The sequence below is a fragment of the Rhinolophus hipposideros genome (genome assembly GCF_964194185.1).
Source record: "Rhinolophus hipposideros genome assembly, chromosome: 2".
Classification (NCBI taxonomy): Eukaryota; Metazoa; Chordata; class Mammalia; order Chiroptera; family Rhinolophidae; genus Rhinolophus; species Rhinolophus hipposideros.
Window position 1 is genome coordinate 107,263,104 of NC_138048.1, and position 27,782 is coordinate 107,290,885.

At 45.9% G+C, this 27,782-nt stretch overlaps 1 protein-coding gene across 2 annotated transcripts in view; it reads left to right on the forward strand.

Annotated features, from left to right (window-relative positions):
• The window catches only part of MX2 (MX dynamin like GTPase 2), a 34,511-nt gene extending 8,851 nt beyond the window's left edge, over window positions 1-25,660 (forward strand). The window contains exons 4-15 of one of the 2 annotated variants that reach the window (XM_081062672.1): window positions 417-465; window positions 1,031-1,171; window positions 6,334-6,488; window positions 8,461-8,599; window positions 12,209-12,407; window positions 16,207-16,285; window positions 18,284-18,406; window positions 18,717-18,858; window positions 19,625-19,783; window positions 20,217-20,293; window positions 22,108-22,362; window positions 23,344-25,647. In XM_081062672.1, coding sequence (XP_080918798.1) covers window positions 417-465; window positions 1,031-1,171; window positions 6,334-6,488; window positions 8,461-8,599; window positions 12,209-12,407; window positions 16,207-16,285; window positions 18,284-18,406; window positions 18,717-18,858; window positions 19,625-19,783; window positions 20,217-20,293; window positions 22,108-22,362; window positions 23,344-23,574 — 1,749 coding nt within the window. In that variant the 3' untranslated portion in view covers window positions 23,575-25,647. Of the gene's footprint in view, window positions 1-416; window positions 466-1,030; window positions 1,172-6,333; window positions 6,489-8,460; window positions 8,600-12,208; window positions 12,408-16,206; window positions 16,286-18,283; window positions 18,407-18,716; window positions 18,859-19,624; window positions 19,784-20,216; window positions 20,294-22,107; window positions 22,363-23,343 lie in introns of both variants that reach the window. The other variant, XM_081062671.1, reaches the window with a different exon arrangement.
• The last annotated feature ends 2,122 nt before the right edge of the window (window positions 25,661-27,782 follow it).

Here is a 27,782-nt window from a genome sequence, read left to right on the forward strand (position 1 = left end):
TGTACATAAAGAAGCTATTATGCATGTACAATTTAATAAATAATTACAAAAGGGAAAAGAGAGAAAGAGCTAATATCCTCAAAGTGGGTAAATGGAGACCCTTCCTGGCCCAGCTCTGGCTCCATCTCCTGCCAGCGCTGCCCACAGGCCAAACCCAACCGGAAACAAGGGCCGGGGAGGCGCCCGTGTCACCCCACCAGGCGGCCTCCCGGGCACAGAGGAGGGGCTGGGCAGGCCAGAGAACTGCACAGACCCCAACAACAGCCTCCATGCCAGGCGACCAGCTTGTGCTCCCACCTGCCCACAGGCAGCCTGGTCCTGGCTGCAAGGGTTCCTGTGAGGTCCCCATCAGCTCAGGCACCTGATGCAGGAAACTAAGAGTCTGTCACAGGCATCCATCCTCTTCTCTGCCCTAGGTTCAGCATTTTGGGGAGAGGCGTGACACGGCGTGGATGCCCGTGGCAGGCATGTGACCCAGGGCAAGTCCCCAGGCTGGGTGAGGAGATGGTCCTCCCTTATAGGGCAGCATTAACTCCCTGCCCTGCAGGCGCTGGGGCTTCAGCACGGAAGCTCCCAGCCCCAAGAAGCTCAGGGCTGTTCCAGGCTCTCTGAGCTCCAGATAGATACATGGGAAGGTCCTCCCTCCCCACAAGATGCTCCACAAACTGCACCCTTAGATTTCCCTTGGATCCCTCCTTCGAGTCATTCATCTTCCCCCCATGCTCTCACTGCCTTCCCTCACCCCCATGTTGGGAGGGTTGGGTGGCCCTCGGGCAAATCTCAGTGCTTCACACTTCTGTCTGTCCCCTCTGGGGCTGGCACCTGTCCCACCTCCAACACCTGAGGTGTTTCTAGGGCCTGGTAGTAAGTGAGGGGGGCCTGGGTTGGGCCCAGACAGGGGTCAAAATTTCAGATGCGGCCTCTAGGGACACTGGGGCAGCCCCTTGGGGGGAGTGAGGGGAGAGAGAAAGGGCATATGCAACACTTCATTTTAAAGGAAACTTAGAATGTTCGGGAACCTCTCTCTTAGGAATCATAACCAGGTGTCCGCTGGTGTTGAAACTGAAAAAACAGCTCGGGTGCGAGTTCCCGTGGAGGGGGAAGATCAGCTACCGGAACACGGAACTCCAGCTTCAAGACCCCTCCCAGGTGGAGAAGGAGATATATAAAGGTAGGGTCCATTTTTGCAGGCTGGTTGCTGGGGCTGCTCCCCTCACGGATCTGCCTCCTCTGCTCCTCATGGGGCTTCCTCAGCTCCACAAGGGAGCACACGTTCCCTGCCAGGTTCTTCCACGTACCCTGCCCCCCATTCTGTCCTCTCTTCTCCCTTAACTCCTACTCTTTCTTTGGGTCTCAGTGTTCCCGCCCCGGGGAAGTGTCCGCACAGTGCTGAGACACTGCTGCGACACTGCTGCTCTAACCTAACCTAACCTGGCTGGCCGCCTTGTGGCCATATCTCCATGCAGCTTCCCAGCACAGACCCACACATGCGTCATTTCTGGAAGCACAGCCAACACCCGGCCTTTGAACAAAGCTTGAGGTTAGTGTTAGGTAATAACAGAGGGTTGAAAGGCGTAATTACTCCTGGAGTCCACTTCCTCACCCCCACAGAGGGCCCCTGGTGGTAACTGCCCACCCATGTCACCAGAGAGCCTGCACTTCCCCCGGGGCAGCTTCTCTCCTTTCCCACTCTCACAAGGGTTTCAGCTAGGCCGGCAAGAATGACCCTGACCGTAATAAGAATCTCTGCAGGGACTACCTCCTTTCAGGGTGATGGGCTCTTCGTATCAGTAAACAACAGCATCTGAGGGGAAGGCCTTTACATGACGTTGGGAGCTCAGCTCCCCGAGAATGCCGTGGCTTCAGGCTCACTGGAGGGATCCCTTCCAAAATGGAGAAGTCCTGTTCCCAATTCTAGCATTCAGCCTGAATACAGCAGCTGCTTGAGACCCTCACTTGCGAGTTTCCTAGCTGGAAATGACAGGAGCCCTCGCACCCGGCTGTGTCTGTGACAGTTGTCCACCCCGCAGCCAATCGTTGACTGTCTAGGCCTGAGCTCTGCAGGCAGGACCAGGAGGGCTGTGTGCTTGGCACGCGTCAGAGTTCCGCACACCCTGGATGCATGCTTGGTAAATGCTCTGGGGCAGAATGTGTAATGAGCAGCCCATCGTGTAAGGCATCTTTGGAATAGCATCTCAGAACTCCCGTCCGCTGCTGTGGGCATGTAAGTTGGTGCAGCCACTTTGAGAACTGGTAATAGCCGTTACAGCTGCAGGTGCGCACACCCGATAACGCGCCAATACTCCACTCCTGAGGATCAGCCAGCCAGGTTGTGCACGAAAAGCCCGGTTCCAGCATGTTCAGAGCGGCACTATTGAGAGAGCCCCACTGGACACGACCCAACTGGTCATCAACAGTCAACTGGCTCTAGGCACTGTCGCGAGGGCACAGGGTCCTCCCACTCCAAGTCCCAATACGGGTGAATCTTACGGATGTCATGTTGAGTGAAAGAAGCCAGACACAAGCGAGCACGTAATTTACAATTCCATGGCTAGCTTTGGCAGCATAGACTACTTTACGATTCCATTTATAATTAGGTGGGGCCATGTGAAATTGTTCTTGTATCAAAAATTGTCATATATCAGCGAGTTCATTAGGCTCAACCAAATATAAAGTACAAAAATGGGCAAAAGCAATGGATGCTGGAAGGTCTCAGGAAGTGAGTGGTCACTCTTGGCGGGGGCTAACGAGTGGCCAGAGCAGGAGGGGCTTCTGGGGGCTGGCCATGGTCTGTTTCTTGATCCTGGGGTTGCTTACATCTGTGTGTTCGGCCTGTGAAAAGCATCCGGCCACACACTTAGGACAAGGAGTACTTTTTTGTACATACGTTACACTTCACTACAACGTTATGGGCGTCATATCTTAAGGAGTGACTGTGAAATGATAAATAAGGCAGGAAAAGTTTACAGAGGAGCAGCCCTGGTTTTTAACCTGCTCCCGGTCCTGTCTCTAAAGGATTCGGCAATTCATTGGGGCTGTCCTCAGATCAGGGCTGTCCCCTGAATATAAGCGACATACGGAACTGTGCACAGATTGCATTGCTAGTGCCCCAGGACAGTGCCAGTGTGCTTCTCATCTGACCGAGGCACAGCGGTCCACTCAGGGAGAGCGCTCAGTGCCTCTGGTTCATTCACTGCCGTAACTTACAGTCTCAGTGCCCCCTGGAGGTCACAACCCTCCAACCTTCCCAGGGGGCCTTTCCCTAAAGCTTTGGAGTCCATCCAGATGTGTCCTCTCCCCAAGCCCAAAGCCATCATCAGGCAGAATTGGTCGCAAACAAGTTGCACTGTCCAGTGAGCTTACCGTGTTGCAAGTGTGGACTCAACCACCCCCAGGCAAGGCTGCTGGAGAGAAGGGCCTTCCAACTGTGACCTTCCAGGACCCACTTCCTGTTCCAGGGAGGATCCAGGGGCACATTCTGAGAGGTGCAGAGGATACGGATACCCTGGGGGATAAAATGAGTAACTGGAAGTCCTGGGAGCGTTACCTGGTGTCTCCATGTTTCCCCTGAGCTGGTAACAATGGTCTCTATGGCTTTGTCTTGTCCTTGGCATGTATATGCTACTTACCTTCCCCTCCCCTAAACCATCCTAGGTGTCAATTCATTTCAAGCTGTTAGCAGGTCCTCTAGCTCCTGGCTTCTCAGGGTGCTTCCTGGTCAGCGACATCACCTGGGGCTTGTTGGCACTGCAGAAGCTCAGGCCACAGCCCAGAGCTGCTGAGTCAGAATCCTGGTGGGGCGTTAACCAGACCCCTGACGAGTCACATGCACTTAAATTTTGAGAAACCCTGATCAGAGCAGGACCAGCTACATGATTCAGGGGGCTCAGTGCAAAATAATCGGAATCAAATCCCTATGTATTATATATGTATAGTTTGGGGTATGTATTAAGCATGTAATAAATTGTATATATTAATAATTCTCAAAAAGAAATACTTTAAACCTCCTCTGAAGACTGTATCTAGGAAATAACCCATTTTCAGATAGAATGTTAGAGAAGAAATAATTTTCCTTCCTCTTCTGCTTCCCAGGAATGTTTCTTCCTTTTCCCACTCCATTCCTTCAACACCTCTTAACCTCCAAGGACAACACTGTAGGATTATGGCAAAATAGTTCATGACCAAAGATAAATAACAAATAGTATGAAACAGTGACAATATCTATTATCAACATGGCACATTTAGTTACGTGTCTCTATTGAGCCAGGGGTCCTGCCCCCTTGAGCTTCTCTGTGATCCCTCCAGTAGACCCTAGACTAGCTGGCAGTTGGCTTTGGGAGAATGTCCCCTCTCAGGGGTCTGCTTAGCTCTAGACTTACCACCGGTTTTTAGATTAGCCCTTGTTCCCAACAGACAGGAAGATGCAGAGGGGCTTTGCACTAGGTGTCCTGGAATGGAGGGGTAGCTACCATGTCATAAACACACCTACGAGTGGAATTTAGTGTGTGGTGTTTGTCACGTGCATTTGTGTGTGTTAGCATGTGCATTTATGTGTATGTGTTAGTGTGTGTATGTGTATGTGAGAAACTGCTGGATACAAAGAGGCAGAAGACATGCAATACTGTCCTGGAGTAAATTATATACATATATTCTGGTTATAAAAGTAATACATACGTCTATTAACTATTGCTACGTAACAAAGTTACCCCCAAATTTAGCAGCTTAAACCGCAAGCACGTCTTCTCTCACACTGTGTGGGCGTCAGGAATTGGACACCTGCTGGGTGGTTCTGGCTCAGACTCTCAGATGAGGCTGCTGTAGAGAGTTTGGCTGGGGCTGCATCATCTGAAGGCTCAACTGGGGCTGGGGAACTGCTCCCTCAAAGGACTGTTAACAGGAGGTTCTGGCTGACTGCTGGCAGAGCCTCTCCATAGGTACTTGGTGTCCTTATGACAGGACAGACACCCCAGAATGAGTCATCCAAGAAAAAGCAGGAGCAAGCCATGATGCCTTTTAGGACCTAGTCACACCATAACTTCCACCATATCTATTCTGTTCATTATTTATTTATTTATTTATTCATTCATTCATTTATTTATTTATTTATTTCAGTTATAGTTGGCACCACCATATCCACCAGGGGTGCCAAAAGAGTGTACACATTTTAAGAGATGTTATCTATGTATTACTTTTCAACATTGAGTTGAATTTCAGTAGCAAAGTGTAGTATGTTGTTTGCTCAAAAGATAGCATTAATCAAATGAATGCTAGCGTCATTCACTGTATTACAATTTTAATAGCTTTTTCCTTTCTTAAAATGTGTGTACATTTTTTTTTGGCACCCTCTGTATACTTTAAACACAAGTCCCTGTGTCCAGCCCCCCTCAAGTTTCCACCTTTTGGCGGGGAAGTTTTGAAGGATTTGTGAACATGTTTTAAAACCATTGCAACACCCACTGGAAAATGTTCAAAACAATAAAGAAAGAAAGAACAGAACCCATCCACAATGCCAATGTGACTATATCGGTATGTTTTCCTCTAGTCTATCTGAGAGTATATGAGGTCTGACAATGAAGTTCACAAACTTGTTTCAACAATGTTGCTAACCCTTTTTGATAGCAGAGGGATTAGTCATTATGAATTTGTACCAACTAGACAAACAGTTAACCAAGTTTACTATTTGGAAGTGCTGAAAAGTTTGCGTGAAAAACTTAGACGGCCTAAACTTTTCGCCAACAATTCATGGCTCTTGCATCACAACAATGCACCAGCTCACACGGCTTTGTCTGTGAGGGAGTTTTTAGCCAGTAAACAAATAACTGTATTGGAACAGCCTCCCTGTTCACCTGATCTGGCCCTCAGCGACTTCTTTCTTTACCCAAAGATAAAGGAAATATTGAAAGGAAGACATTTTGATGACATTCAGGACATCAACAGTAATACGACAACAGGTCTGATGCTCATTCCAGAGAGAGAGTTCCCAAATTGCTTTGAAGGGTGGACTAGGCACGGGCGTCGGTGTATATCTTCCCAAGGGGAGGACTTCGAAGGTGACCATAGTGATACTCAGTGATGAGGCATGTAGCACTTTTTCTAGGATGAGTTCTCAAACTTAATTGCCAGACCTCGTATGTACCTGCTACCCCTGTATTGTGCAGTCAACTGAGTGGCCTCAGCGATCACTCTGCGGGCTTCTGTGATAGGTGGTCTGAGCACCAGGGACTCTTAAGCTCCCATACTCTGAAAATAAGCAGTCACCTTCAAGAACAGCTGCTTTTTCTCAGATGGGTTGTTAATATGGACTCTGGGTTTCTCCTGTCTTGGCTTCCGTAGCCCAGAACACCATAGCTGGGATTGGTGTTGGCATTAGCCACGAGCTCATCACTCTGGAGATCACCTCCTCTGAGGTCCCGGATCTGACCCTCATTGATCTTCCCGGCATTGCCAGGGTGGCGGTGGGAAACCAGCCCCAGGACATTGGACTGCAGGTGAGCACCTGGAACTTGGCAACGGGCCAAGCTGAACTTGGGGGGACTCCTGAGGCCTCTGATGGCTGTCCTGAGGGCCGTGGTACGTCTCCCCAGCCCTCTGAGTGGCTGAGGACACTGGGGTAAGACCTTCCAGGGCAGGGGCCTCCTACTCAGGATGTGACCAGAGCCTGGTAGGTCATGGAAACAAGTTGACTCTGGGACTGGAGGTGCATGGACAGCTTATGCTCTGCCTGACATTGTCGCGTGGGAATGTGGGCCCCATGTCATCAGCTGTCCTGATATTCCAAAGAAGCCAGAGATTTGGATTTTTCCATGAAATCTGCCAGTTTCAGCCACAAAAAATATCCTGCCCCAAGTTTCATACCTCTTTTCTTCTCTTTATTAAATTCCTGTTTAAAATATTACAAAAGGAATGTGTTCTACTCTTGAAATTCACAACCTAGACCACAAAGGGCATTATTCTGCCCCAGCTCGGCGCCATTGGGCACGTAGCCCTGCACGCCATTTCCTGTGTGTGCACCTGACACGTACTACCTGGTAACCAATCATAATCACTAAGCTGATTGAATCATTTCCGATCGTTTTTTTTCGTTAACCATTTACTTCGCATCTAACTTTACTCTGTTATAAATAACACTTAAAAGGAACCCAGGACCCATAAGAAAAGAGTAGGGGAGGAAAAATAAGAACTTATAAAAAAGTAACCAAAAAAGACTTTATAAGTATGAGAAACCTCCCTTGCTATTCACCCAAAGTAGAATTACTCTAAAAACAAGTGACTAGCAACCACGACACGTTTGTCCAAATGTTCCTTTCAACTGACTGACTGCTTGACCAGCATCATAGCTAACTGACTTTTTACTTTCCTGGTTTTGACCAAATCACACGCTCTCCTCTCTCTCCGACGCTTTCTCAGGCTAAGCACTCCTTTCGATGGGCAAAGGAGAGTATGTTCCCTTGCAGCAAACTGCTTGGCAGGATGAGGACACAGGACTTAAAGGGCGGAAAACTGACAAAATGCCATAGTTTGGGGCTGCAAGAGTCTGGGGTACAGAGAAATAAAATGACAAATATAAACAGACTCAATTAGGTCATTTTTATTTTTATATGGATTTGCAGAGTTTCATTGTTTACACGATGCTGCTTTGTGCTCATGTGATACAAATTTCTTACATATGATACAATACTGGCTTTGCAGTATTGTATTCCGTGCACAACTTAATGTAACTAGATGGGATAGCACATAAGCAAAATCGCATGTGAATTGTACCAAAATATAAAAAAACATGTCTCAAGGTGACAGCCTTGTCCGTATTTATTTATATCGTCCATGAGGAAAATTTTATTGAAATTTGGTATTTAAAGGCCTATGTTGCCCACATCTCTTTTGCTTACAAATTCTAAGAAATTTTATTGAATTTCTTGAATTTGAATGAACTAGACCTCTGCCAAGAACAAAGTGCAGAAAATTCATTAATATTAGACATAAACATCTGTAGTGAGTGATATTGATTCAGATACTGTTGGAGCAGGCATTGAGCCCCTGCCACTTGGGGGCACTGTGCTGGGCTCTGCAATAACATGTCAGGGATCACCAGCCCGCACCGCGGGCCTCTGGGGCAGGTACAACACACACACATCACGCTGATAGAAGGCAGAATCTCAGAAGCATTTCAGGTGCTATCCGGAGAGGGAGGAGTGGTCTCACTGGCTACAGGAATCAGAGTCTTTGGAAAAGGACAAATACCAGTGATGGGCACTGAGGGATAAGTAGGAAATCAACAGATCGCTCAATGAGGGCAGGTGGGACAGGCATTCCAGAGGAAGGGGACAGGTCATGCCACAGGCCAGAAGTGTGATGTCAGCTCTGGGATGACACTGGTTTCCATAATGACACCTGTCTCGCTGTGTTGTTTGTTGGATGACCAGAGATGTACTCCTCCTTTGTGTGATTTTTGACATCAATCAGATCAAGGAACTCATCAGGAAATACATCCAGAGGCAACAGACGATCAACTTGGTGGTGGTGCCCTGCAACGTGGACATCGCCACCACAGAGGCACTCAGCATGGCCCAGGAGGTGGACCCCGACGGAGACAGGACCATAGGTAAGAAGAGGGAGCCAAGCTTCCAGAGGACGGGAAGGGAGGGGGAGATCCTCCTGGAATTAGGGCCACTATGAGGGACGCCCGCATCCTGCACGAAACCCAAGTGCTGTCCCTGCAGAAGCTGCAGGGACTGGGTGCATTCACACACCACAGATGCGTGAGTCATCTCCACTCACAGTCAGGGTTCCACGTGTCCCCAGGGTTTGGTTCCTCACCCCCCTTCCTTTTGTCTGTCATTTGCATCCATGAACAATTCTGGATGGGGGACGAGACCTGCCTTGTTTGCTCCCCGCAATGGTCCAGAAAGGAGAAAGTGGCCCAACAGTTCTGCCATTCCCTGGGGGCAGGAAGAAAGCTTCCAAAGACCTCATTTACCACACTACCAGGCCAGCACTGGTGCGTGAGTGTCTGCAGGATAATTGATATTCAATCAGAACTCTTCAGGGGAACTGGGATGTCTTAAATTTCTTTTTAAGAAAATGTCACCCTGGAAGACATTATAGGAGACTTGGTTTAAGAGCACAGGTGGCCTAGGTTTGAATCGTTGTTTTACCACTTAACTGGCTCCATATCCTTGGGCAATATGTTAAACCTCTCCTAGGCTCAGTCTCCTCATTTGTAAAACTGTACTAACAGTAGCACCTATCTGCCAGGGTTGTTGGGAGGATTACAGGAAGAAATATTGTGTGCACATAGTGTATACTCAGCAATGATAGCTGCTCTGTTTTTAACGTTGTTTATTATCACTTCACCAGTCATTCCACCTACCCATAGAGTTTACCTTCCTGAAAACTTGGAAGTCATTTCTTTTATTTATTTATTTTTTATTTATTTTAATTTTTATTGGGGAATGGGAACAGGACTTTGTTGGGGAACAGTGTGTACTTCTGGGACTTTTCCAAGTCAAGTGGTTGTCCTTTCAGTCTTAGTTGTGGAGGGCGCAGCTCAGCTCCAGGTCCAGTTGCTATTGTTAGTTGCAGGGGGCACAGCCCACCATCCCTTGCGGGAGTCGAGCCACCAACCTTGTGGTTGAGAGCCTGTGCTCCAACCAACTGAGCCTCCGGGAGCTCAGTGGCAGCTCAGCTCAAGGTGCCGAGTTCAATCTTAGTTGCAGAGGGCGGAGCCCACCATCCCTTGGACTCTGGCAACCTTGTGGTTGAGAGCCTGCGCTCCAACCAACTGAGCCATCTGGCCACCCAAGAGCTGAGCGGCAGCTCATTGACTTCATTCTAGTTGCAAAGGGTGCAGCTCTCTGGTCCATGTGGGAATCGAACCAGCAGCCCCGTTGCCCAGAGCTTGTGCTCTAACCAGCTGAGCCACCCATCCGCCCGGAAGGCATTTCTTTCGACTAAGTGGATACCCAGTATAAAATTGTCCTTTCCATTTCTTCCCAAATGCCTGGTAGTCCAGTAGGGATAGAAATCAATATTGGGAATACACTTCAAGTATAAGGTTTTACTGTACACCACACTACGTGTGTGACTGGTAATACTGACTTCTGCAGGCATCACAACACAGTGAGCTATGGAGAGAATTCAGGCTTTGTATTGCTTGTCATCGTAAGCCCAAATGTTTTCTCTTCTCACAGCCATAAGTCATCGGGGACAGCTTAGTGGTGACCAAAATAGGTAATATCATCTGCCTGGTACATGGATCTATTTGGACATTAACATCTCTACAGAAATTTAGGAACACTTCTTATTAACATTCAGTTTCCTGGTCCTCTCATTAGCCCTAGATTCAAATAACCAAATGTTCCCACTAAATATTAGCCATTCTTATTATGAATACAGCCAAGTACTATAGCCACAGAGTGTATATAATCAGTCCTCAGTATAATCCAGAACATTATAGCACCAGTGCAAATTTTTTACGGTATTCATTCTGAGTCAAGTATGGAAACAGAGAAAAGTGTGCCAGGTTTAACAAGGAAACGGAGTCACTCCCACGGTCGTAGCAGCATTCACAATAGCCAAGGTGGAAACAAACCAAGTGTCTATCAAGAGATGAATGGATAAGCAAAATGTGATCTATCTATACAATGGAGTATTATTCAGCCTTAGAAAGACAGGACTTTCTAACACATTCTACGACACGGACGCCTCTGGAGGGCATTCTGCTGAGTGAAATAAGCCAGTCAGAGAAGGACAAATGCTGTGACCCCACTCGTGTGAGATTTCTAGAATAATCAAATTCACAGAGACAGACAGCAGAGTGGTGGTTGCCCGGGATGGAGACAGGGGAACAGAGTTAATGAATGGGCATAGTGTTTCAGTTTAGCAAGGTGAAAAAAATCCTGGAGATGGACGGTGGTGATGGTGACACAACAATGAGAATATACATAATGCCACTGAACTGTAATGAAAAATAGCTACAATGGTAAATTTTATCTTATGTATATTTTACCACAATTTTTTAAAAATTGATTTTTTAAAAAGATTTTATTGGGGAATGTTGGGGAACAGTGTGTTTCTCCAGGGCCCATCAGCTCCAAGTCGTTGTCCTTCAATCTAGTTGTGGAGGGCGCAGCTCAGCTCCAAGTCCAGTTGCCGTTTTCAGTCTTTAGTTGCAGGGGGCACAGCCCACCATCCCATGAGAGAATTGAACAGAAATCTTGTTGTTGAGAGCTTGCGCTCTAACCAACTGAGCCATCCGGCCACCCCCCAAAAAATGAATAGTTTTAAAAACAGGGTAACGGAGGGTGAAGTGAAGGGGGAAGATCATATTTTCATTAATTGAGTTATTCTCTTCTACACATGAGTATATATTACCACAATTTTTGATACAGGAAACTGAAGGATTTACCACAATTCTAACAGCAAGTCTCAATTTTTATTATCTTACTACTTTTCTCAGAATAAAGTACAGTGATCTAGGCTTTCATGAATAATTACTGGTTCCGGGGAAGAGCTTTCTCTCCTCTTAGTGGAGGGTCCTTTCCTTTACCAGTGGAAGGTACAAAAGTAGATTTGGGGACCTCTTAGCTCTGTTAGTAACATGAAGATCTGTGCTCACACCAGCCTTTTAGTGAGTATGCTCCTAAGTAAAAACTTTTGGTAATAAAACTGCCTCAGTGCCAGGAAAGCTTCTTAGAAACGTGGTGATGGAGTCTGCCAGCCGTGATGACGCCTGCCGCCCTAGTGTCTGGCAGACAGCAGGCTCCCACAAAACAATTGTCAGGTAAATTATGCAAGGCACTTAGTGAACTGAGTGAGTGGGTGAGCAAATAAGAGGGGTAACAATGGAGTGAATGAATGATGTCAGGCACTGGACAATCAGGCTGCGGAAGACTTCGCTGGTTCTAGCCAAAAAAGAATCCTGGAGCCTACCAGTGTTCAAATATATTTGAGGAGAGAACTGACCTTTCCATTGCCCTTCTATTTTTTTTTGTTTTTAATATTTGGTTTCTTTGCAGTCTCAGGGTAGCTTCTTCTGTATGTTTTTTGTTAGAAGGCTTTTGTTCAGCTAGACTTCAGGCGAGTCTCAATGATGCTTGTTCTGTAGTTTGGTTGTAATTGATGTGGTCCTAAGAGGAGGGAGCACAGCATTTGCCTGCTCCGCCATCTTGACCGGAAGTCTCTCCACTGTCTTTCTTTAATTATCTCACAGGGATCCTGACCAAACCAGACCTAGTGGACAAGGGCGCTGAAAAAGTTGTCGTGAACGTGGTCCAGAACCTCACATACCGTCTCAAGAAGGGCTACATGATTGTGAAATGCCGGGGCCAGCAGGACATCACAAACAAGCAGAGCTTGGCAGAGGCGACCAAGAAAGAAATGATGTTCTTTCAAACACATCCATATTTCAGGTGAGATGCTAGAAGTCATCCCTAGAACTGGCCTCCACGGAAGCCAGCCCCACCTACCAGGATTGGCCAAGATGATAACCAAATTGCATATAAAAATTATATTACACAACGTAGCATAAACTATCCTTGTCTGCTTTACTGTTAAATTTATTGGATTATTTAAACAAGCCGTTTTTTCGTGGACTCTGATGACACTGCTGATTAAAAACTGTAATATGGCATTTCATGGAGTGTAGAGCATTTTGGTTTCCCAAAACGTTTTCCCCTGCTTTCTCATTAGAGTCCCACAAAATCTTAAGATATACATACGGCAGGTAAGGGTCTCCCCATTTTTATAGGTAAGGATAATGAGGTCAGATCAATGGTGAAAGGAAACAAGACTAGAAACAGGCCTCCCAAGTTCCAGAAACCTATGTTGACCGTCACACGTGGAATGGTCAACATGACAACCTGCTTTAGGGCACTCACCACCTCTTTAGAGCCTGCAAACTGACTGGTTTTATTACATATAAATTATTCTGTGGAGGTGGCAGTTTGCAAGACATTGCGATTTTTCTCCCATTGAATCGGGCACTTTGCCCTTTCGTTTAATCCAGGAACTTGCTAGTCCTGAGTGATGCGGGAGCAGTGCAGTGAGACCCATAAGTCACCCCTGCTTTAAAGAGACATGCGGTGGAAACCAGAATTTGGGCAGACCAGGTTGGCTGTGTGCCCTTGGGAAAGGGCTCAGCCTGTCTGAGCTTTCGCTTTCTCATGTGCTCAGGGAGTGTTGCTACTGCTTCATAGGGTTGTGTTTTGGATTAAATAATTTAACACATGCAGAGGTTCTGGTACACTCCAGAAATACCACCCGGTTCCTTCTTTCTTCCTCTCTGCTCCTGCTCTGAATGGAAGAAACAGGTCATTTTCAAGAGCGTTGGGGGTCACAGGGGAGGGGGAATCTGCTCACTGAGCAGAGGGAAGATTACATAATAATCACACCCACGGTTCTCAACCCTGGGCTAGCAGCATAAAGATTCATTAGAATCCAGCTGGTGCCCTGTCCCAGAGTTCCCAAGGTCTGGGGTGGGGCCCAAGAATTTGCATTTCTGTCAAGTTTCCGGTGGAGATTGCTATTGCTCGTCCAGGGACCATATTTTGAAAGCCATGGCTCAAGGCTTTGGGCAAAGTTAAGTCTGGGATGAGAACATGTGTTGCAGTGCTTTGTTGCTGAGCCTCCAGGGTGAAATCCTCGAGTGTGCATGTGCTGGAACTCAGCCCTTGCACAGAGGCGCTCCAAGCAGCACTAGAAAAAACGATCCTATGGGGAATGGGGGTCTTTCCTGAATCTATGTTGACAACAAACCATCTGCAGCCAGACTGCTTGCGGTGTGGCCCTGGGTGAGCTACTTAACCTCTCTGTGCTTTGCCTTTCTCTCTCTAAAGTCGGTTGTTCCATGATTAAATAGGTTACTATTTGTGAAGACCTTAGAATAGTGCCTGGCACTTAGTAAGCTCCATGTAAACATATTTTTAACTATAATTTTATTGTGGTAAGAACACTTACTCTGAGGCCTACCCCCTTAACAGAGTTCTAAGGACACAGCCCCGTTCTGTTAACTCGAGGCTTGGTGTTGTCCAGCAGTTCTCCGGAACTTCACTCTTCTCGCGTAACTGGAACTCCAAGTCCATTGATTAGCATCTCCCCTTTCCCTCTGCCTCCAACCTTGGCAACCACCATCCCACCCTCAGATGGTGTGTTGGACTATTTTAGGAATAGCTGACTAAGTGGAATCATGCAGCATGTGTCCTCCTGTGACTGGCTTCCCCGGTTAGCATAATATTCTCAAGGTTCGTTCATGTGCTCACATATTACAGAATTTCCTTCTTTTTAAGGCTGACTCATATTCCACTGCACTGTTAAAATCAAACACAGATGGAGACCAGACTTGAAAATTCCCTGAGCAGACAAAACCAGTTTAGTCACAGAGGCAAAGTTTCATGGAGTTTATTTTGCAACAGAAGTGAGTGCCCCCTCCTGCATATGCTTCTGAAAATCACAAGTGATACTTAAATTGTTCCCTAAAACTGGTATGATGTAAACACTAGTCAATTTCCTTATATTTAAGAAAATTCTAATATTATAACCCATCACGGTGAAGAATAGTCACTGCTTTCTCACTATATAAGCTGCCCTGAGCCTCATTCCATGTTTCGGTTTGAGAGTTCCCGGTGTGCAATCACTCTTTTGGCTGTGCGCACAGGAAGCTTTTACCGATTACTACACTTCAGTGATTCATTGGTTTTACTTCAGTTTTTTCCTGAAATTTTAGCAGCAGGTATATGCTACCTCTTCTTTATCCATTCATCCGTTCATGACCACGTAGGTTGTTTCCATATCTTGGCTCTCGTGAATAATGCAGCAATCAATGTAGGAATGCTAGTATCTCTTTGAGAGCCTGATTTCAACCGCTTTGGATAGACACCCAGAAGTGGGGCTGCTGGATCTTACAGTAGTTCTGTGTTTAATTTTTTGAGGAACCTCCATTCTGCTTTCCATAGCGACTGTACCATTTTGCATTCCCACCAACAGTGCACAAGTGTTCCAATTTCTCCACATCCTCACCAACATTTGTCTTTTTTAAATACATAATATCCCTCCTAGCAGATGTGACGTGATATACCATTGTGGTTTTGATTTGTGTTTCCCTGATGGCTAGTGACACTGACCATCTTTCTATACACCTGTTGGCCGTTGGGATGTCTTCTTTGAAGAAATCTCTATTCAAGTCTTTAGACCATTTTTCATAAGGTTATTAGCTTGGGGTTTTTTGTTTGTTTGTTTGTTTGTTGTTTTTTTGCTATTGAGTTGTAGGAGTTCCTTCTATGGTTTGAAAATGAATCCCTTATGAGATACAAGCCCTTGAAAATATTTTCTCTCATTCTGCAGGTTGCTTTTTCCTCTGTTGGTTATTTCCTTTGCTATGCGGGAGCTTTTCAGTTTGATTCAATCCCACTTTATTCTCTTTTTCTTTTCTTGTCTGTATTTTTGGTGTCATATTCATGAAATTATTTGAGACCAGTATCATGAAGACTGTCCCCTGTGTTTTGTTTTCTAGGAGTTTTACAGTTTCAGGACTTACTTAGGTTTAAGCCTTCAATCAATTGTCAGTTGACTTTTGTGTGTGGTACGAGCTAAGGATCCAATTTTATTCTGCTTGGGGAGATACAGTTCTTGTAACATCACTGGTTGAAGAGATTATCTTTTCTCCATTGTGTATTCTTGGCACTGTTATTGAAATGGGTTGACGGTATCTGCATGGATTTATTTCTGGGCTCTCTATTCTGTACGTGTCCATCCTTATACTAGCACTATGCTGTTTTGTAATAAGAAACTGTAGCTTTGCAATATATTTTGAAATCAGGACATGTAATGCCTCCAGCTTTGTTCTTCTTTCTCAGGATTGATTTGGCTGTTCAGGGATAAATATTTCTTACAAGAAATAAAATACTAGTTTGGACAAGTCAATAAGCCTCTATGAAATTAGGTTTGTTTTGTTTTTCTGTAGATAAACTTACTTTATGAGTTTTTTGGGGATGATAAAGAGAGAAAATGCATGTAACCTACCTAGAAGCGCCATGCTTACCTAGAGATAGGCTCATCTCATAATTAGCAACTGCCTTTCTCATGTACTACCAGGGTTCTCTGAAGGCATGTGTCACTTCAGGGAGCCGAGCTCATCCTCCCACTTCCAAAGCCAGTGCTGGGAAAATGACCATATGGGCTCATCCTGAATTCATGTGTGCTGTCTTATTTCAGAGCCCTCCTGGAGGAAGGGAAGGCCTCGGTGCCCCGTCTGGCAGAAAGACTCACCTCCGAGCTCATCTTACATATCAACGTGAGTCGAGGGCTGGGTTGCAAGTTATACAAATTGTAGCCTGCCCAAGTCCCTCTCTCAGTCTTCAGTTGGCTGAGACACCCCACTGAATGACCCAAACAAGCAAACAAACAAGTTTACCCTGAAAACCAAATTTCTCATGGTCAGAGGCTCATAGGAGAGCATCTGAAACAGGAAAGGAACAGCTGCCCAATGTTGAAATGAAAAGTTGGAGCAGTCAATTTGGGGGAAGCAAAAAGGGAAGAGGGAAACTATTATACGGGTTTAGCAGTGTAAAGAGGCATGAACACCAAGTTCGCAAACTTTTCTCTTTTTCAATGGATTGTTAACACTTCACAGTATAAAAAACATTTTCCCAGCCTCACACTTGTAAGAAACGCACATTCAGTTTTCACTGATTCTCAAAAATGGGCAACTGCTGACAAACGTCTTGTGATGTCATTAAAGATGGGTGGTTTAGTATTTATGGCAAAATAGAATATTTGTAGGGCTTGTCTGAACCTTTGTACATGAGGTTGAATTACACAGCAAGACTGAAGGGTTAACCCTTTACCGCAGGGATGATCCCAGGGTCTGGGTTCCAGTCCCTGCTAAACTACTTGCCAGATGAAAGCAATGATACTCTTTTGAGCCAGGAAACACATACTCAAATAATACTCGGTTGCAAGGAGGCAGTGGTTCTGAAACTGTGATACACACAAGAATCACCTGGTAATTTTGTTAAAACTCATATTTCTGGACCTCAGCCCAGAGTTTCTGAGTCAATAGGTCTAGTGCAGGCCCATGAATTTGCACTTTTAAGTTCCCAGGTGATCCAGGGAACACCCTTTGAGAAGCACTGATTATCGTGGCATATCCTCATTCTGCAGAAGAGGGCTCCGAAAGAGATAACCCTGTCTAACTGAGAACAACATCTTGTTTTGCAAAAAGATGTTGCCTTTAGATAACTTTTTTGATAACATATTTCTCAACATTTAAATATTTTACATTAAAATTCGAATTAAAATCTGTACTATTTTTCATTAATTTTTTAAATGTATATCAAGACTCAGTTATGATAAGTATAGACTCAGTTATGAAATATCAAAAAAAAATTTAGTACCTTTCTGCGTATAGATACAAACTATCCAAAAAACAACAACAACAAAAAAGCCTGTGAGACCTTAACTTCTTGGTCATCATTTTCTGTAGCCTTGGCAAGCTGCCTCTAAATGCCAATGAGCTCAGCTCGGCTGGCTGCAGTGACCTTGTGCACCGAAGCAGAAATTGGGGCCACTGCTCACACAGGTGTCTTTACTTGCAGTGTTCACCTGTGTGGGCTTTGGAGGTGGTGAGCCGTGTACACATTGGAACTCTGTCACTACCTCAGCGATGACATCAATTTGCCTCTCTGAGCCCTAGGTTCCTCCCTTGTATAAAGGAAGCAACAAAGCCATGTGCTTTGCTGCAATGTGGGGCTTCACTGAGATGCGGAGGGCTAGCAACGATGCGTGGCCCCAAGACAACCCTCCCCGGTACCATCCTTCTCCTCATCCTCATCCCTGTCGTCAGCACCCTTAGTTGGTTACGACTCTACCCAGCCTGACACCAACACCCAAGACATATCCTCTACCGAAGCACCATGTATCAGTTTATAACCCTCACGTTGTCACCAACGAAACATGTTACTAAAGAAAGCTTACATCATATTCAAGTGTACTTACTCTCAAAATGCAAAGCACGGAGCCAGAGCAAACAAAAGCAAACAGGCCACCACCTGATTCCTCCACACGCCACCTGCATAACAGAATTCTGCACCAGACATTCAAGCTGCAGCCTTCCCATTGCCTGTCGTGCCCTCTTTGGGCTCCTCAACAAGCCTTCATCTCAACAAGCTCACGCAATAATAGAAATTGTGCATCTCAAATGCTTTCAGGTGGGATTCTGCCTCCCTACCCAAGTCATCTGTCACCTAATTGCAAGCTGTAGAGTTTCATTGTTTGCTATCATTTTGTTCAGAAATCACTCCCGTTGTTAGAAAATCAAATCAGGGAGAGCCACCAGAGTGCGACCGAGGCGCTGCGCCAGTGTGGGGAAAACGTCCCCACCACTGATACCGATAAGATGTTCTTTCTGATTGAGGTGAGCATTAGCGGGGACTCCATGTGACACTCAGACACAGAAACTGGCCTCTCTGACACCAGACCCCTTTAGTTGGCCATATCCTTCCTGCTGGCCCAGCCCATCCGAGGTGGCCTTCTGTGCTCCCCCAACCTGTGCTCTGCCGGGAGCCCTGTTCTGCCCTCCATGGTCTCACCCGGGAGAGGAGCTCGTCGGGTGGGTGATCTGACCTCCTTGAAGCCCCCATCCCCCAACACCACACGCTGCTCCCCCAGGTCTTGGCTCTTTCATGTGATTACAGCACAGATTGATGACTTCATCTCATTTTCAGAAAGTTAAAGTGTTTAATCGGGACATTGAAAAGTTAATACAAGGAGAAGAAATAGTAAAGGAGAAAGATACCCGCCTTTACAACAAACTCAGAGAGGAGTTTAAAAACTGGATACTCATACTTTCAGACAATACCCAACAAGGTAAGTCACGGGAGGGCTGCCCCTAAAAGCAGTGTCTTGTATACCAAGACCAGAAGCTCGTTCTGACACATCAAAAGTGTGTGAAGAGCTAACATGCCCACACCAGACACCCTGGGACCCTTGTCATCCACGACTGCTTTCCATCACCATCATCGTTCAGTGTTATTCTCACCTCCTCAGCAGAGCAATTCCACATTCTCACGTCTTTGTTTTGAGGCCAGACAATTCCACTTACCCCATTTCCCCCTTCTCTTCTCCCCTAATCCAAGACCACAGAGGCCAAGGCTTTGATAAAACCTCCTTGCTCTGCCCTTCCATTTAGCTCCCGTCCAGATGCCAGTAGGGTGTGTGTGTGTGTGTGTGTGTTTATTTGGGCACATGAAAAAAACAGCACTATTCACTTCCGTGGTAGCATTCCTCCAACTGTAGTCTGACTGTATGTTTGAGAGACCTGTAAACGCTACAAGAATGTAACTTTCTATTTTCATGGAACTAATCAGATTCTTTTCTACCAACTGTAAACACTAAACTTCTCCCTCAGGGTGACGACTCAATTGAAAAACATTTTTATCGACTTAGATTTTTGTTTCTTGAAAGTCATTGTCAGACCATGTTCGTTTTTTTGTTTTGTTTTGTTTTTTTCTTTTCATTGTGAAAAAAACTCCACGTAGAAACATTGCCTTCAGGTACAGTGGGTAAGCAACACACACAAAAAATGTCTGTGGAAGTGTCAGAATTTGCCATGGTGGTGTGTTTTATGTTTCAGTTAAAAAAGTTATTCACGAACAAGTCTCAAAATATGAAAAGCAGTATCGCGGCAAAGAACTGGTGGGGTTTGTTAACTACAAGACGTTTGAGACCATCGTGCAGCAGTACATGGAACAACTGGTAGACCCCGCACTCCACATGCTCCAGAAGGCTGTCGGTGAGGCTGTCCTACGAGGGCCTTTTAAACGATCCCCCAGTACCTTCCACGGGTCTCCATGCCTTGCAGAGAGAGACAGGGATGGAATGATCACACCCAGCCTGCAGATCTTCTTTGACCATTTTGGGGAATGGGGGGAGGGCGAGACCTACCCTTCCATGCAGTTGTGTGAGGAATAGTCAGGTGCTAACCCCGGGAGAACATATGTTCCACGAGAGGACAGGGAATGGATGGGACCTGCTCAGGGTGGGTGGTGACAGTGAATTTTGTGTCTCCCTGGGACCATGTGCACCCCTTCCTTCTCTCGTAGTCTGTAAATCTGGGGAACTCAGCCTTAGAATAGGGTCATGTGTCATGATTTCTCCTCTCTGTGTCTTCAACTCATTTTCTTACTGCTTGCGTTTTACCGATGTTTTGTCTTTCCTTTGGTCAGAAATTGTCCGGCAAAATTTCGTTGACACAGCCAAAAAACATTTTGACGAGTTTGCCAACCTTAATCAAATAGCCCAGGTAAGTGCCCACAGTTTACTGCTGGTCACCTGTTCTACTGGCTGATTCATGCGAGTCTAACCTTTGAAAAGAGTTGGATATGTAGTGTTGTTTGGAAATACTGAGGCCAGGGTTATATTTGCCGATGTGCTGGGCTGGCGACTCCAGCAACATTGCCGTTTTGCTTCTGCTCAGGAGGTAGTGGGCACTCCCTGGGAAAAGTGAAACAGGACGTGACCTTGTTCTCTCTCCACCATAATCTTCTACAGCTTGGCATGACGTGTCTGAACATGTGATTGCCTCTAGTCACTGGTTGGTATTTTGGATCTTTTTCTAGCACAAAGGACAGCATTGTCTGCTAGTGTTCGTCCAAAATCTTTATAAGTCTGACTTAAAAATATTGCCACAGCTGTGTGGTTTTCTACTCAACAACTTAGCAACGCCCCCTAAACCCCTCACTCAGTAAAGGGAAGAGAGGGGTGTCCAGCTCCCACCTGGGTTCTAGATGAAAATCTTCCTCTGCCCATTCCTGTGCTGTGAGTCAGAATCTCATTCCACAATCTCACTCAGGTGAGCAAAGAAAAGAATGTCTGTCACTTTTCCCATAATGTAACTTAATTTCTCCTTTCACCTCTTTTGCCAGTTGGTGAAAATATTAGGTTGGTGCAAAAGTAATTGCAAAAGCCGCAATTACTTTTGCACCAACCTAATAACTCTCACTTCTGAGTTCTCCACCTTTCCCAGGGACTGCGTCTGAGTCCTGGGGTACTCCACCACAGGATGGGTAACATGCCTGGTCCTTGATCACCTCCAGGGTGGCAACTTCCTGAGCCTCAGCGGTTGGCCCTCTGGGTCCCCCATGCTCCCGACGACCCGGCTGGTTCTCCTAAGCTCTTGCCAGCTGTGCCAGGGCACAGAAGCACTCCACTGCAAACACAGGCTGCCCTGGGGCCAAGGAAACTCCAGCACCCACCAAGTCCTCCACCCCTCGGTGCCATGCTCTGCTAGCTAAGAAGTCTCACCATAGCATCCTGTGCCACACTGGGGCTCCTGGAGCTCTCTGAGGCCACTCCCCTCCACCACTGTACTTGCTCCTTCTGAGCTTCGTCACAGGCAGGGGGCTTGTCACCTGCCTATGTCACTCTTCTTGGAAGTGATGCACCAGCCATTTCTTCTCTCAGGTCCCAAACCTGTGAGTGGGTTTGACACATACGCTCCAAAAAGGAAGAAACATCAGCCCCTGTGAAACTCACAGACACTCGCTCACATTCTCTAAAACCACGGTCTCTGCCTTCCATGTACGAAAATCTGTTTGAAACTCAAAAGCCAAGAAGTGACTTTTCTCCACTAGGTCATCCATTCCTTTCCCGAAATGCCTTGGACAGTGTGGGTGTCACAGGATTTCTGGGAAACAAATATGAAGCTGTTATCCCACTGCGTTCATTGGCACACTGGCATTTGAGTTGTTCTTGAAAGTGTGGGTTTCCACTAGAGAGACAAGAGGGATGGATGTAAAAATGGAAACTAAGCCACAGTTGAGGAAGCAGAAAGATGGTGACGTGGGAGAAAATGGAGGTCAGGGCAGAGAGGAAGAATGATGGGCGACACGATGGGACCGGCATGAGCCAGGAGTACAGTAACGACATGGGACTGGTGAGGACAGCAAGCAAGGGTCAAGTGGGGACCTTGTGGAAATCACTACTTAAAGTCTCGGGACTTCTTTGACCTTAAATTATTTTTCATGCTGTGTTCAACATATTGATAGTACTTCCTGAGTTACTTAAGCAGTAAGAGGGGGAAAAGCAATGATGTGTTTCTTTTTCTTATCCAACCAGAACAAGATTGAAGACATAAAAGGGAAACAAATGCAAACAGCAGAAAATCTGATCCGCCTTCAGTTCAGGATGGAGCAGCTGGTTTATTGTCAAGACCAGATTTACAGCTCGGTTCTGAGAAAAGTCCGAAACGAGGTCTTTAACTCGCTCGAAAAGCCTTTACAGAATCCTCTGTTGAAATCGTCTTCTTCAAATGATGAGTCTTCGATATCCTCCATCACTGAAATCGGGGTACACCTGAATGCATACTTCTTGGTGAGTGTGGGTGCCCAGGTCAGCCCTCTATGGCATGTACTGGGCAGAGGGTAGGATGTCCTGATTGAGGGTTGCTTAGCTGAGTGAAGAAGGGAGGGACCACTGTATGTATTAAACCCTTTCTGCTCTGATGAAGTACTCATGTATTATCTCACTTATAATTTTACGGTAACCCTATTGAGACACTTTTAATTCATTTGCCCCAAATCAGATTCTTCAAAGTACTTTATATTTTATGCGATGCATGAAGTACAAAATTACTGTTATCAGAATACAGCAAAAATACAAACACTAATCTCACTGATCGTCATTTAGCTTTGCTTGATGTTCAGAAGGCACTCAGCTCTTAAAACATCTGAAACTCACCAGCTTCACAAAAACAGGAAGGAAATTCCTTTTCCTAGATTTTGTGACCCAATCAACTTCGTGGTTTCTAACTCCCCACCCATGGGCTAAAGTACTAGGGCCCACAGAAAGGAAGATAACTTTAAAAAGCAACAAAGAAGTCCAACTCCTGAAGTCTTTTCTTAATCGGAAGAGAAAGTAGAGTTACCCAGATGTGGAGTCCAGCTGCCAAGCAAACTGGGCATGCGTATGAGGAAAATATGAGACCAGCACTAAAGCAGGTCTCAATGTGTTCCCAGAAGGGAACCAGGGGATCATAGGGCCAGAAAGTCTCGACAGGGAGGAATTCCTCCTCCCGGAGGAGGAGCTCCTGGGCAGGCTGGGGTGCCCAGAATGTGCTATGGGTTTGCTAGCCTACCGTGAAGGTTCTTAGTGCCAGAGGGAATGTCTGGGTAGTAAAGCTTGGGCAGCCCAAACCACCTTCCCGTGGTTTGATACTGAACACGAGTTGGGTCGCTGGGACCACCAGGACTTAGCAAGACGACCACGCATGCTTCCAGAACCCCAAGGTTTCTCTGCAGCCACCGGCCTTGGGCTGAGATCCCTGCAGCTACGTCTTCTTACTCCCTCTTCCAGGAAACCAGCAACCGTCTCGCCAACCAGATCCCATTCATAATTCAGTATTTTGTGCTCCAAGAGAATGGCGATCACTTGGGGAAAGCCATGATGCAGATACTGCAGGAGAAGGAACACTACTCCTGGCTGCTTCAGGAGCAGAGTGAGACCGCCAACAAGAGGAGATTCCTCAAGGAGAAAATTTACCGGCTCACACAGGCACGGCGTGCTCTCTGTCAATTCTCCTGCTAAAGGTGGGAGACAGATGGAAGGGCAGCCAGACTTTGTGGCTCATCTTATGTGCACTCATTGTAAGGCGAAGTGGTACAGGAAGTGGCTTGTCTTTCGGGGCGAGACTTTCCCAAAGCTGTCTGTGTTCAACTTGGCTGTGCTGCAATCGCCACCAGAGTTTTCCCGGGCAGTCCACATGTGCTCAGAGCTGTCACTTCCACCAACCTGAAGAGGTGGCGCTCCAGCCCTTGGTCCCCATGGCCTCCAATTACAGCATTCTTCAATACTGCTATCATTCTTTGTTAATTTGATTCCCCCCACCCATCAGATTAGGATACCTTAGAGGGAGAAGGTCAGTATTATATTCTTCTTTTGTATTTCCAGAATCTTGCGTGGCAGCTGGCACAGAGTAGCCGCTTAATAAATAATATCTCATTAAACAAATGAATAATGGAGATTACCTAGGGCTGTGGTTTCAACTCAGACTCTGATTATTTGGCTTGGTGTCCGTCAGTGGGTCACTTTCAGATGAATTTGGTCATGCCACCTGCTGCGATCCTGTTTCCCAGCTCTCCAGGAGAAGCAGGCCTAGAGGATGTATCATTTTTAATTTGTATGATTTGCATGGTTGCGACTAGCTCCCATGGCTATGTTAAGCCTCCTGAAGGGAAATTCAGTAAGGAGAAGCATTTTTTTAAAAAAATACAGAGCTTCGTATTAGTAGTCATCTCCAGATGGGAGGATTATGGCTAATTTTACTTTCTTCTTCACACTAAGCGATAACGGGAATCACAGGAATTTTAGGAAGGTTAAGTAAAACCCTTTCTACAAACTACCTGTCCCAAAGCAGGTGTCCAAAAATGCCAACCATGCTTCCTCCATCAAAGACCTCTTTTATTCTTTATCGATAGGTTCATAAAGCAGCCCTCACTCCTGAAGTTCTTCCTGCCAGCTCTTATGTTTAGTTCTTTGATATCTTTTTGAGTCAATTTTTGTATGTGGTGTTAGATAAGAGTTCAGTTTCGTTCTTTTGTGTGTGGATCTTCAGTTTTCCCAGCCCCATTTGTTGCAAAAACTGTCCTTTCCTATGGGCCTTGGCACCCTTTCGAGAATCCTTAGACTGGATGTGCGAGGGTTTATTTCTGGGCTGTCTGTTTCATTCCATTGGTCCATATATATGTCTGTCTATATGCCAGTGCCACACTGTTTTGATAACTAGCTTTGTAGTGTTTCAAAATCTGGAAGTGTGAGTCCTTCCGCTTTGTTCCTCTTTGTCGGGATTGTTTTGTCTATTTAGGGTCCCTTGAGATGCCATTTGAATGTTGTTGTTTTTTTAATCTCTGCCAAAAAATGTTGCTGGGATTTTGATAGGAATTGCACTGAATCTGTAGATTGCTTGGGTAGTATTTGCATCTTAATAATATTAAGTCTTCCAATCACAAACACAGGGTGTCTTTTCAATGTTTTAAAATTTCTTTAAGTGACGTTTTGCAGTTTTCACTGTACAAGTCTTTCACTTCCTTGATTAAGTTAATGCCTAAGTATTGTATTCCTTTTGATGCTATTGCAAATGTAAATGTTTTCTTAATTTTCTGTCCAGGTTATTCATTGTTAGCCTACAGAAATGCAACTGGTATTAATTTGATTTTGTATCTTGCCACTTTGTTGAATTCATTTATTAGTTATAACAGTTTTTGTGGAATCTTTATGGTTTGCTTTTCCGTATATAAGTTCATATCATCTGTGAATAGAAATAATTTTACTTCTTCCTTTCTGGTACAGTTTATTTCTTTATCTTACCTAATTGCTTGGGCTAGAACTTCCAACACTGTTGAATGAAAGCAAAAGTAGGGATACTTGTCTTGTAAAGTTACTCTGGTTTTAAAGAACGTTTGTGATGAAGCTAAAAATGAAGAGAACTGAAAAGACAAAACACTGGCCTTAGTTTAGGTGTCCTCTACTTGCTTTTTTAAAATTTGGCTTTTCCCCCTCATTTTGTGAGTTAGGTCAATGTGCAGATAGTAGCAGAGCTAAAGAGAAAAATTAAATCTCTTCAAATTATAAGCACTGTTGTGAAAATAAAGTGTGGTACTTAATATTTGTTCTGTAGACTGTATTTTCAAAGCCTTCCCTAAATGTTCAATACGTTTCACATAGATGTGTACAAACGCACATACATAGCCTCAACAGAAGCTTCCATGTGCCACCTCAGGACTGACCCCCAAACCCGGATTTGAGCTGTCCAGGGGGGGGGGTGCCTGGGCTCTGGTGTAGGAGTTTCCAGGGGGTGGCCATAACAAAGTGCCACAAACAGGATGACTTTAAAATACAAAAACGACAGAAGTTTGTTCTCTCACAGTTCTGGAGGCCAGAAGTCTGAAATCAAGGTGTCCATGGGGGTCAGTGCCCTGTGAGGCTCTGAGGGAGGATGTGTCCCAGGCCTCTCTCCCAGATCCTGCTGGTCACCTGCAGTCCTTGGCTCCCTTGACTTGTGGCTGCACCACTCCACTCTCTGCCTGCGTCCTCACATCGTAGTTTTCTCTGTGTCTCCTTAGATCAAGTCTCCCTTTCTTTTTTTAAAGACACCAATCTAGATAAAGAACTCACCCTAAACCAGGATATTCTTATCTCAAGATCCCTAACTTAATGACATCTGCAAAGACCCTACTTCTTCCAAATACCGTCACATTTACATGCTGTATGGATTACAACTAGGACATATCTTCTGGGGAGTCACAATTAACCCAGCAGGTGAACTCTCAGAGCATGGAGCTGGGTGGATGGCCCGTGTTTTCGTTAGAATTAGCTAACTGCTAACTTAAGATCTCTGCAGCTTAACACACCCCTAGTGTGTTCCTCACTCACATCATGGCAGCTTAAGGTGGGTTCTGGGCCTCACTGGCACTTGGAGCACCTGTCTCCTTCCACCTAGTGGCCCCACCATTGTGGGGGCCTTTGAGCTTCCACCTAATGACCTCTGTATCAGACCATCAGGTGAGAAGAGAGTGTAGAGGGAAGTTTCTAGGAGCAGGCCTGGGAGCAGTGCACATCACTTCCTACACAATCTATGGGCAGATCTCAGGCCTACAGCCACACTTAGCTGCAAGGCAGGCTGGGAAATATAGTCCAGCTAAGCAGAGAGGAGGAAGAGGGAGCAGGATTTGGACACTGCCACACGTGTCCCACCAACACAGACTTCTTGTCCCAGGCTTGCTCGCTCACTCACGCATGCACCCTAGACACACACACACACACACACACACACACACACACTGTTTCCCCCTCCAGTGTTACTGTGGAACTGGGGTTTGTTCCTAACAACTGTGGAGAGGAGAGGAGAAGGGAGGACAGCTCTGGGTGAGCCCTGATGGAGGCTGGGTCCTGAGAAAGCCGTGGGCAGGCTAACTAGAGGGGGGCGGGGCCTGTGTGGTTAGGATGCACTTTTAGTTTTCTCTGGTTGGTCCTAAATCGGAAGTGGGGACAAAACTTAGAGAAGCTGTCAGTTACTCATCAAGTCCTGGATATTTTGAGCCAACTGTTACAGGATTATCATTTGGCTTCCTGAACTGGGCACTAGAGACAGAGGTCTGAATTCCTACCTGGCTGACTAACAGCAGGCTGGTTCCCTGGGCTGGTTAACAGAGATAATGGCTTTGTTTCCTGGGCAGGTGGCTGCAGGCTGTACATCAGAGTTCTGATTTTATATACGGTCTGGCCATTGTCTGTGTGTATATTCAGTCCCTCACAGCTCGCCGCACCCTGTGGGACCTCCCTCCCTCCTGTGCCCTGGACGCGGCGGACCTACTGCTGCAGGTCTGATGCAAGTATTTGGTTATCTGCCTATACATAGGATCCACGCCTGTGTTCAGACTACCCTGAAATTCCTCACAGGGGTGGAAGATGCTCTTTCGGGGTGAGGGTTGGGGGGAAGGTGTGTTTTCTTCAATCGGTGGTGTAGCCATATAACTGAGCAGTATCCATGAAAAGATATCAACAGATGGGATAAAAAAGTTTGAATTTCCCATCTTGTTCCTACGCCTTGAGGCCCTAAAATGCCCCTTTTGTCAAGCATAGTAACATGGTATATTGGTAATGTATTGTTTCATAACAAATTACTCCGAATTTTACTTCCAAAATTTTTTAAAAATTTTATTGGGGAACAGTGTGTTTCTCCAGGGCCCATCAGCTCCAAGTGATTGTCCTTCAGTCTAGTTGTGGAGGGCGCAGCT